At 63.0% G+C, this 11,155-nt stretch overlaps 1 protein-coding gene across 7 annotated transcripts in view; it reads right to left on the reverse strand.

Moving 5' to 3' along the window:
* Nucleotides 1-2,979, reverse strand: part of MACF1 (microtubule actin crosslinking factor 1) — a 186,907-nt gene extending 183,928 nt beyond the window's left edge. For 2 of the 7 annotated variants that reach the window (XM_068159206.1, XM_068159207.1), the window contains exon 1: nt 2,729-2,979. In XM_068159206.1, coding sequence (XP_068015307.1) covers nt 2,729-2,948 — 220 coding nt within the window. In that variant the 5' untranslated portion in view covers nt 2,949-2,979. The remainder of the gene's footprint in view (nt 1-2,728) is intronic. The other 5 variants (XM_068159209.1, XM_068159208.1, XM_068159210.1 and 2 more) reach the window with 4 other exon arrangements.
* Nucleotides 2,980-11,155: the final 8,176 nt, after the last annotated feature.

Raw genomic sequence — 11,155 nt, forward strand, 5'->3', positions numbered from 1 at the left:
TGAAGCAAGACAGAACAGCGAGGTGCCAAGAGCCCAACTCTGACCTGCCACGTCCCCCTCTGCCACCCCCCACCTCCCCCTCTGCCACTTCCCCCCTCCCCATGTCATCACCTTCCAGGACAATGCCAGCAAAGCAGGGAATGGCTCCAGAGGCTGCCTGGGGCCCCAGTCCAGCACCGGGGGTACAGAAAACCCAGGGCGGGCAGCAGCATGTCCCAGCCCCCCCAAGACACCAGCCCCTCTCACAAGGTCCTCACTGGTGTGTCCCCTCCTAGGGCACAGCTGTGTCCTCCTCTCCCTGGCTCTGATGGCCAGAAGGGATGCAGAGACCATCAGCCCCCATGGGCAGTGAGTTAGGAGCACCCCAGATCCGTGTGTCCCCCCCTCAACCACCTAAATGTCTCCTGTGCCACCTCTATGGGGTCTCACAGCCCTCACAATGCTCAGGCTCCATTCCCAGGGGTGCCAGCGAGCCAAGCCCTGTCCCCCTCCCCAGGCAACACCAGGTGGTGCCAGCCCCCTTTGGACGCATCCCACCAGCCACCAACCCCTGGTCCCCAAGCCCTGGGAGGGGACAGGGGGTGGGGGGCAGCCAGCCTGCTGCAGACATTCCCTCTGAATTATGCAAGGAGCCCAATCAATATTTCAGCTCATTTCCAAGCCTGGTGACACAAAACTGTCTCCAAACTCTTTCTTCCCGGCTCAGCCCCTGTCTGGCTGCACCTCTCCAGTTATTTTTAATGGGGAAGCTGCAGGGGAGCTGATCTGGTGCCACCCCCCTGCCTTTCATCACGGCCTGGATCCAGCCAGCCTGACGACAAACGCTCAGCATCCCGGGCAGGCAGGGAGAAAGGCAGCTGGGGAAATGGCTGTGCCTCAGCAGGGGCCAGCCCCTGGGCTAAGGGAGGGTGCTCAGCACCCAGCAGGATGGGAGATTTTTTGATCAGGGCAGAACCAGTCCATGAGCAGGGATGGGGATGGTGGGAGCCCAGCAGCCTGGCCCTGAAGGGAGAAAGGCAGCTGGGGAAATGGCTCAGCAAGCCCCAGCCCTGGAGGTGTGGAGGGTGCTCAGTACCCAGCAGGATGGGGGTTTCCAGAGTGTGGAATCATAGATTCATAGAATGGTTTTGATTGGAAAAGACCTCCTGGACCATTGAGTCCAACCATCAACCCAACACCACCACAGCCACTAAACCATGGCCCCAAGTGCCAGGGACACACATTTCCTGAGCACCTCCAGGGATGGGGACTCCACCACCTCCCTGGGCAGCCTGACCAGTCCATGAGCAGTGGTGGGACCCCAGCAGCTCAGCCAGCCCCCAGCCTCAGCAGTGCTGGTGTCTGGGGCAGGGCTTGGCCGCACCCTGCACATTTGCTTCCCCCAGCCCCAGCCAGCACCTTCTTGAGAACCCTCATTTGACTCAACTGGTTCTTCCTGCCCCGAGATGCCTGGAGCTGGGATGGCACAACCTGCCCCAGCAGCACCATGGCACAGCCAGAGCCACACACACCCCACAGTGCCCATGTGGGGTGGGCATGGAGGGCAGGCAGCCAGCCTCCCGCTGCTTCCCCTGACCTTGTGGGACCTGCCCATGTGCTAGCAGGGTCTCTCCTCCTCCCCAGTACTCCCAATCTAAGGCCTCACAGAGTGTGGAGTACAGCACTGGGGTCAATTTTCCCACCAGCTGGGTGCTGGCAGGGGTGGGCAGGGGTGGGTGGGTGCCCCAGGGCTTTGCCACAATCATGCCCACCTCCAGCTGGGCTCTGGAATTCCCTTGGGGCAGCAGCTGGGAGCAGCCTGCTCAGAACTCAGTGGAGGGCCCTCAAATGGCCCCATAGCCCTGTTTGCTCCGGTGAGAGCAGATCAAAGGCCCCGAGGTGTGGAGAGAAGGGGCCAGAGCCCAGCAGCCACAGATCAAAGCCCCCAGGGGCCATTTGTCCCAGGTGAAGCAGCAGCTCCCAGCTCCAACATCCAGGGCCTTGAGTGAAGCTCCTCTGTCCTCCCTCCTTGGTGACCCCAGCGCAGTGTCCTCACCAGCCCCACCAACCAGTGTTTGGGAAAGGAGCCACGGTGGGTCCACCCCTGTCTCAGATTCTCCTTCCCATCCCCATCGCTTCCCCTGGGATGGTACAGCAGCCAGGGGGTACTGTGGGAGCACTCCAGGCAAGGGAACACGCAGGCCAGCGTCCCCTCCACGACCCAGCAGCACAGGGACCCCGAGGGGTCTCCAGTGACCACAGTGTTGGGATAGGCACCGTCGCGGGGAAGGAGCAGCCCCGGCTCCACCAGGAGCAGCCCCGGCTCCTTCGGCTGGGTGCGAATCACAAACCTCCCAGGGGAAATTCCTCCCCGGAGTCTGGCCAAGGACATTGTTCCACCAAGGAGCCACTTAGTCCTTAATTAGGTGTTTTAATGTCACCCAACTGGGTGCGCAGTCATCGCTTAACCCCAGCCTGCCGAGGGTACAAACAACCCGCGGCGAGCCCTGCCCGGACAGGACAAAGCCATCAGAGAGGACAAAGCCATCGCAGAGCCGAACCTCCACCCTGGCCCTCAGCCACCGAAGGCCACATCCATCCTCCTTCTCCTCATCCCATCCATCCCCAGCATCCCTGCGGAGCAGCGGGGTACGGGGATGATCCCACGACCATCTCGGGCACCTCGAGGGGAGCCCAGGGAGCTCCGTCCACCCACCCTCGGGGGGAGCCGCCAGGGAACAGGGCTTACCTGCCACCCTGACGACAGCCCTCTCGGCCGGGTCCAGCACCGAGTCCTGGCTCTTCCGCTTCCTCTGCTCGTGGAGGGGTAAATTCCAGGGCAGGGTGTCCCCGGGGGGACACGGGGAGAGGCTGCCCGAGCGCTCGCTGCGGTAGGAGCGTTCGCTCCGGCATGACCGCTCGCTCCGGCACGACCGCTCGCTGAGGGTCTCCTCGTCGGAGGACGACATGGCCCAGGGTGCGGGCAGCAAGGCTGGCAGGACGTCCCCACGGGTGGCAGCCTGCAGAAGGAGCAAACAGCGCTTGACACCGGGCCGCCGGCCGCGGTTCCCTCCCTGCCGCGGGTGTTGGGGGTACTGGAGAAGGGATCACCCCGCCACGGGCATCTCTGCCCTCATGCCTGTGCCCAAGCACCTTCCTGGGCAAGTGAATCGGCCCTCCCAGAGCTCCTAAATGCCACCTCAGCGTCCCCCTTGCTGCTCTGACAGCTGGGGGAAACCAGGAATGGGGGGTGAGAGGTTGGGGGGGACAAGACACAGTGGCCAGGCTGGCACCCCCAGCGCCAGCTCATTCCCACAAAGCAAAGTCCATCCTTTGGGGCTCGATTTCTTTGTGCTCACTACAAGAAGACATCAGATGGGCACTGCCCTTTGTACCCTCAGCGATTCCCTTCTCGGAATGGGAGCGAGGTTTGGGGGGAAAAAAAAAACACCAAAATAGGGGGGAAACAAAAGGGCAAACCATTAAATGATGGGAAGGGGGAAATGGTTGAGCTTTCCGCGGCACACAGGGCGAGCTGCGCCGCGCACACACGCTGGGCAAGCAAGCACCTCGCATGAGGCGGATTTCAAATCGTTCTCATTGTGTCCTCTAAGCGCTCGACCAGGAGAAATGCACACGAAATGCTTGAGACTCCTACAGCCGAGGTGCCGCGGCTGAGGAGCCGCCTCCACCGCTCCCAGCCTTTCCTGATTCCCATCGTTTCATCAGCAAAACAGGAACAAAGAGACCCCCACCCCCCAAAAAAAAAACAACCCAGAACCAAAACCCCAACCCCAACCGAAAGAGCCCTGCAAGAAAGGGAGAAAGGATTCCATGAGGGAGAAAAGGATTCCATGAGTCATTCACCCCTCGTTGAAACCCGCAAACCCCACCAATCCTGGCCCAAATCTGCGTCTCCCCCCAACACAGCCCTGACACCAGCACCCAGCGGTTCAGCCCTCGCCCTGCTTTTGGGGAACCCGAAGGGTTGGGGGGGGGCTGCGGGGGCTGAGCAGGGCGGGCAGGGGGAGCAGCAGGTGCGGGAGGCAGCAGGGTGCGGGCACAGCTCGGCAGGGGCGCACGGGGCTGGGCTGGGCTCCCCCCTTGCCCAGCTTCCGCTGGCATCCTCCGGTGCCCGCAGCCCCAGCCCAGCCGCGGCAGCTGCTGCCTCCCTTCCGCGCTCCATCCCCATTCCCATCCGCCGCCTTCCCTGCTCCATCCCCGCTCCATCTCCATCTCCTGCTGCTCGTGCTCCTGCCCAGCTCCATCCCCGCCCCATCCGCCGCCTTTCCCCGCTCCATCTCCGGTGCGCACCCCCCATTCCCGCAGCCCGGCCCCGCTCACCCCCGGCAGCTCTCCGGTCCCGGTCCCGGCGGCTCGGTGCAGGCAGGACGCGGTTCTCCCGGTGCCGCAGCCGCTACCGGTCCCGGCCCCGGCCCCGGCCCTGGCCCCGGCCCCGGCCGTGCGCTCTCGCCCCCCCGCGGCTGCCGGCCCCGCCGTGCGCTCCCGGTACGGCCGCTCCCGGTACGGCCGTTCCCGGCCCCGCCGTTCCCGGCCCCGCCGTTCGCTCCCGCCGCTCCCGCCGCCGCGGCACCTCCCCCGGCCCTGCCCACCGGGGCGGCACGGAGCGGCGGGGGGGTCCCGACCGCCTCTCGCAGCTCCGGGGACCGGCTTCGGCACCACCCGCCCCTGCACCAACCCAACCCCAGCACCTTCCTCCCCGGGCACCCCCGATCCAGCACCGGGGACCCCTCGATCCATCCTGCACTCCCCCTATCTGCCCACGGCTCCTCAGAGCACCCTGATGCCGGCTACCCACTCTTCAACCCCATTACACAGGGGGATCCCCCAGCCTGTCCACAGCTTCCCTGAGCACCCTCTGCCTGTCTCCCACCCTGAACCCCCATTGCTCCCCCCAAAACACCTAGCAGCTCCCCACACAGCCCATCCATTCTCCCCCCCTCCCCCTCCATCACCTCCCCCATCCAGGCCAGGATAATTAGAACACCCATCGATTTGGGCCAGCAGCCCTGGCAGGAGCAGGCAGCAGGGGGACAGGAGCAGGGTCAGGCCTGGAAGGGGCTTGGGGAGGGCTGTGCTGAAGGCAGCCATAAGCCATGAGGTGCCCAGGGCTCACCTGCGGGGCTACGAAGCATCCCAGTGCCAAGCGAGTCAGCGCTGGCAGCAGCCGCGGCGCCGGCAGGGTCACCAGCAGCAGCCCGAAGGGGTGGCTGAGCTGCAGGACAGCCCCAGCTGCCTGGCAGGAGTGAAGCAGGATCGACTGCTCCGGCGGAGGGCAGATCCAGCCGCCCCGCACCGACGGCGGGGCCCAGCGAGCGGCAGCGGCGTCGTGCCACGGCCCCGAGCCAGCGCGGCCGCTCCCGCGGTGGCGCCGCGCCTGGCAGGGCCAAGCCCGGCGCCCCAGTCCCCCTGGGGTCTCGGTGGAGCTGCTTGGCCCATGGGCATCTCGCCCCCACTGGTTTTCAGATCTCATCCCAGCACGTCCCTCTCTGCTTCCCGGCGGCTGTTTCCTCGAGTACCTCCAGCCAGGGGGTGGGAGGCGGCGGAGGACAGGGCGCGGGGGTGTGGTGACAACTCTGCTCCTGGACACCTGGGACGTGGCTCTGCAGAGCACGTGTTGCCCTGCAGCCCTGCCCGGCCGGATCCCGCGACGGGGAGGGGATGGGCAGAGCAGGAGCAAGCACTTGGCCATAACCCACCCGGGAGTGGAGGCACTGGTGGGGTGAATCGAGGCCACAGCTGCAGCGGTCAAGGCCCTCCAGACACCAGCTGGTCATGGGGGCATGAGCTCCCCAAGAGCCTTGATAATGCTGAGGCCAGGCCAGGCTGGTGCTGGGTGTGGGCACTGTACTGGGTGTGATGGAAAATGGTGTCCTCGAGGGTCAGCACCAGCCCTACTGCTCCAGTTCCAGCCCCACCGCTCCAGTTCCAGCCCCACCGCTCCAGTTCCAGCCCCACTGCTCCAGTTCCAGCCCTGTTGCCCCAGCACCACTTTCTCTTTGCTCCTCCCATGAGGGTCTCACCCACTCTGAGCAGGTGTTTGGGTCCATGCTGGACACTTGGGGATAAATGAAGCTGCTGTGCTCAAGCAGGGCACCACAGGAGACCCCCAAATCCCTGAGAGCTGGGGAGTGGGAAGGGCTCCTGCTGGAGCCAGTGGCCTCAGACACACTGGGAGGAGGAATGTGCCTGGAGAGGCAGACGCTGCCCCAGCCGTGCCCAAAGCTCCCGGACGGGTTGGGTGGCTCTGCCGCAGGTTTGCGGCCTGAGGTGACAGCCCCATGGCTTCCCCAGCTCATGGTGCATCGCCCCTGTGCAGGGAGACTCAGAGCCTGGGGCTGTTTAGTCTGGAGAAGAGAAGGCTGAGAGGGGACCTGATCGATGTCTATCATTATCTGCGGGGTGGGGGTGATTGGAAGGGGCCAAGCTCTTCCGGGTGGTGCAGACCAATAAGCCAAGAAACACCAGGTGTAAGTTTCAACACTGAGGATTTCACCTCTGCAGGAGGAGAAACTTCTTTACAGAGAGGGTCACAGAGCCCTGGAGCAGGCTGCCCAGAGAGGTTGTGGAGCTTTCCAACCCCGCCTGGATGCATTCCTGGGCAGACTCCCCTGGGTGATCCTGCTCTGGCAGGGGGGGTTGGACCGGATGACCTCTGGAGGTCCCTTCCAACCTCTAATGTGCTGTGATGCTGTGATGGGCACGATGCTCCCACACCGGGGTGATGGGCACGATGCCCCTGGCCGCGCTCTCTCCCACCCGTGGCACTGAGCACTGCTCGCTGCCAGGGCACAAACCTCACGGTTCAGCGCACGGCCAGCTGCGGGCACCCGCACGCCACGGCGCTGGCTGCAGGCTGACACATCCCTTTGTCACCCTCTGCTCAGTGACACCGTCTGGGCTCCAGCCGCCTCCTCCTTCTCCTCCTCCTCCCTCGCGGTGCCCGAAGCCGGCCGATTGGAGCCGCGCTGAGCCCCGGAGGAGTGAGGGCGGCTGGGAAGCGCTGCCTGTTCTAGCCTGCGTGGATCTCACTCCCCAAACGTGCTTCCAGAAATCCCTGGCAGCGCCCCGCGGCGCTGGATTATTTGTGCTGCGAATCTGGGTTAAGATCCTGCCTTGTGTTGCCTGCGTGGGGGCCAGGGAGTCGTTACCTCAGCAGGAAGGGGGGAGGCAGGCAGGGGGTGTCCTCCCTAAATGTCTCATCTCCTTGTGTCCTGCTCTGCACAGCAGGACCATGGGACCCCCCGCCCTTTCTCCCCCCCCCCCCCCCCCCCCCCCGCCAGGATCCTGTGGACACCAACCCGAGGAAGGTGCTGAGACCTTGGGGTCCCACTCTGCGTCTGTAGGGATGTAGGGAGATGCCTCTGGTGCCGACCAGCAGCACATGGCTCTGCTCCAGGATTTGTCCCCTCTCCCTCATTAAAACCTTCCCCCAGCCGAAACCTGCCTTTCCCCTGACTTTTGATAAATTATTCATCTCCCAGGAGTTGTTTTTCCCCCTCTCCGAGGCAGAGAGGAGCTGCAGACGCTGCTGGAGGCTCCCGGCACATCCGGGGCTGTGGGAGCAGTGGGAGCTGCGGGAGCTGCAGGAGATGGGAGCTCAGCCGCTCCCCGGGCCCCAGCTCCTGCCCCTGTGCAGCTCAGGTTTGTAGGAGAATGGGAATGGGGGAGCTGAGAGGAAGAGACTCTGCCGGGAACGCAGCCGGGGAGCGATGCGAGCGCTGCCCTCACCAGCTCCTGCCCGGTGGGGACCTCCCCGTCCAGCCCAGCCCAGCCCAGCCTAGGTGCCTGCCACGCAACCAAGATGTGGCTGTGCCCCACATCAAAGGAATGACGAAAAGCAAACAGTGGAACACAAACGTGGCTCTACCAGACACTGGAAAGGGAACCAACCTCGTTCAGGGCTCCGTGGTGAGCTGCCTGGAGGAGCTGAGGATGCTCCAAATCCCTTTTGCCTGCAGGAGCTCAGCTGGGATCATCAGATCCATTTTTGATTCACTTCTGCTCTGCCAGAGCTTCAGCCACAGCCTCCTCCTGCCAGCGCTGGGAGGTCTTTCTTTTTATCTCCATCAAATTGATTGTTTTCATCAGGTCTTTGGTCATTTTCCTTGTGGGCTGAGAGATCTGACAGAGCTTTTAACTACCACACAGCGATCAGCTCCTCCCAGTCCCTGCTGCTCACCCTTGGCTGCGTTAACAACCAGCGCCAGAACAATTAGATTTTGGCTGGGTCTGAAGAGCCCCTCGGGAGGCAGAAGTGCTTGAGAGACACTTGAACGTTTCCTCTCCACGAGATGAGTCACTCTTGACACCACCGAGTTGTTGGGTGTTTTGCTGAGCCCTTTTCCCCCCACCCCCCTCTCTCCTCGGGAAAGCAAAACCCTTCCCTTTCGCAGCCTGCTTGGCTCTGGGGGTTGTTTTTATCCCCACTCAGCAATTCCTGGGACTGGGAGCTTGGTGCTGCAGCCTGCTCATGAGAGCTTTGCCATACTGGACCTGTTCCTGTTCCTGGCCTGGCCAAGGTGATCCTGCTCTGGCAGGAGCCTTGGACTCCATGGTCTCCAGGGGTCCCTTCCAACCCTCATCGTTCTCTGGTTCTGAGCTGCTGTCACAGTGCAGCTGCCACCAAAAGAATCGTTCCCAGGGACAGCCTTGGGAGCCTGCTGCCTCCCCACAGCCACCTCTGTGGTGCACAACACCTCTGGGGGAAGAGGGGAGGGTAATTAGTTGTCCCCCATAATGAGTGACTGCAAGGCAGAGGGAGGCAGGCACCAGGACTCGCACAGGTTTGACCTCCTGGCTGCTGCCACTCCACAGCTTTCCATCCTTGGTTTCAAACAAATTCTTCCCAGTGAGGGTGGTGAGGCATTGGCACAGGCTGCCCAAGGAGGTCAGGGATGTCCCCTCCCTGGAGGTGTTCAAGGCTGGGTGAGGCCTTGAGCAGCCTGGGCTGGTGGGAGGTGCCCCTGCCCGTGGCAGGGGTTGGAACTGGCTGAGCCTTGAGGTCCCTTCCAACCAAACCCCTTCTGTGATCTATGAATCTATGAAATCCAGAGGCTGACCCTGGGAAAACTGAGGTCTGGCTGTGTGGGCAAACAGCTCCTGACACAGCAGCCCATGGGCTGGGGGTGCTTCCCAGCACACTGGCACAGCTCAGCCCTGCTTGCCTGCAGTCCTTGTGCCCCACAGCCCTAGCCCCTCTGCTCTCCCCAGAGCCCCCATGGACAGCTCTCCGCTGCAGCTCCCACTCTCCAACCAGCAGCTCCTGTGGCATGGCTCCAGCTCTACCCCAGCCTGGTTTTCCCCTCTCTGTCCATCATTTATTAGCTCTGGTGGCTCCAGCACCCAACCCCTGTTCCAGGAGCCTCCAAAGAGGTTTCCCCCCCCCAACCCATCCCCATTTCTGCCCACTTCTCCACTCTGCTCTCCCACCCTCCTGGTGTTTCCCTCCACTGCTGCCCATGGAGCTCCCCCTCGGCAGCTTCAGAGCCAGGACACTGTGACCCACCCGGGGCTGGCATCCTTATGGAAGCTCTCTGCCAGGGAATAACCTCCACAGCTGAGAGCACCAACTCAGCCCCTTAGACACACACAGGGAGAGCAGCTCCCCATCACCAGCAGCTTGAGGACTGATTGAACCTGGCTTTTGGGGCTCTCTGATGCCACCCTCCCCCCAGTGCCTGCTCCTGCCAGGCAAGGACGTGGCTCTGACGGCAGCCCTGAATCAGCCTGAGCGGAGGGAACCCATCTGGGCCGTAGTAATGCATCCATCTGGGCCTGGGGGAAGGGAGAAGCCTCCTGGCAGCACTTGGAAAAGCTGCTTCAGAAGGAACTGCAGGAGAAGAGCTTGGTGAGGAGCAGCAGCAGCCCCAGAAAGGCCAAATCCTGCTGGCACAGCACCTGCAAGACATCAGTGCCACGGCCCCTGGGGGACGGAGGTGAAATCCAGGGCAGCTCCTTCCAGGGTGGCACAAGGACAGCACAGAGAGCCTCAGAGACACAGCACCCAGCTGTGGCACCCAAGGGGGCTGCTCTGCCAGGGCCTGTGCCCAGAGTCAGGGCACCCAGGAGGGATCCAGGTGCCCACTGAGAGGGGATGTGATCACTGCTCAGCAAGACAAAGGGTGGGGGGCAAGAGGCTGGGGCCAGGCTCTGCTCAGTGATGTCCAGGGGAAAGGGACAAGGGGCACAAGCTGGCACCCAGGAGGTTCCACCTGAACAGGAGGAGAAACTCCTTTGGTGTGAGGCTGCTGGAGGCCTGGAACAGGCTGCACAGAGAGGTTGTGGAGTCTCCTTCTCTGGGGAGCTTCCAACCCCCCCTGGCTGTTTTGCTCCTGGGCAAGCTGCTGTGGGGGCCCTTTTGGAGCAGGGGCTTGGGCTGGGTGAGCTCCAGAGGCCCTTTCCAGCTCCACCCTGCTGGGACTCTGGGATCCTTTGGCACCTTTGAAACCCTCCAACTTCAGGCATTCAGCATCTCCACTCAGACCACTCCAACCACTGCTCCTCCCCCACCCAGTTAATCATTCACAAGGTGAAGAGGAGCTCAGCCACCACTGCTGTGTGGCCTGAGAGGCAGGACAGGGAAAAGCTTCCTGGCTGGCTGGAGCCAGACACAGAGGTGCACACCCCAAATCCTGAGCCCTGGACAAAGGCACTGCTGGGGCAGGAGTCAGAGACCTGTGGTCTGCAGCCAGGAGCAACCACCCCACACAGCCCCCAGGGGCAGCTCTGCCTCTCCTCCTGCTGCAGGTCACAGCAGGCTGGGATCAGCCTTTGTCATCCCAGCAGAGGGATTTGCCAGGATCAGGGAACCCAGAGGCTCCACCTGCACCAAAGATTAAGCATTAAAGCCCCAATGAACAGCATGAAAAGCAAGGATTAAAGCTCAGACCTGTCCCCTCACCCCTGCCAGGCACTCACCTGACTCCCCCCTTACAAAACCACCCTGGGTTTGGAGGGGACAGGGGGGAAACCCCCACCCTGGGATGGGGGAGCAGCACAGGCAGGTCCTGCTGCTAGGAGGGGACAGAGTGCCCCAGGGCCACCCACCAGCTGCCATCAGCAAGGCCCAGTGCCTGCTGCAGGGATCCTGCTGACTCAGAGGGTTCCAAAGCAAAGCCCCCAGCCAGGAGATCTGCCTCCCACACACTGGAAA

Source organism: Melanerpes formicivorus, unplaced genomic scaffold, assembly GCF_026170545.1.
Source record: "Melanerpes formicivorus ecotype bairdi unplaced genomic scaffold, bMelFor1.0.p_v2 SCAF_45, whole genome shotgun sequence".
NCBI lineage: Eukaryota > Metazoa > Chordata > Aves > Piciformes > Picidae > Melanerpes > Melanerpes formicivorus.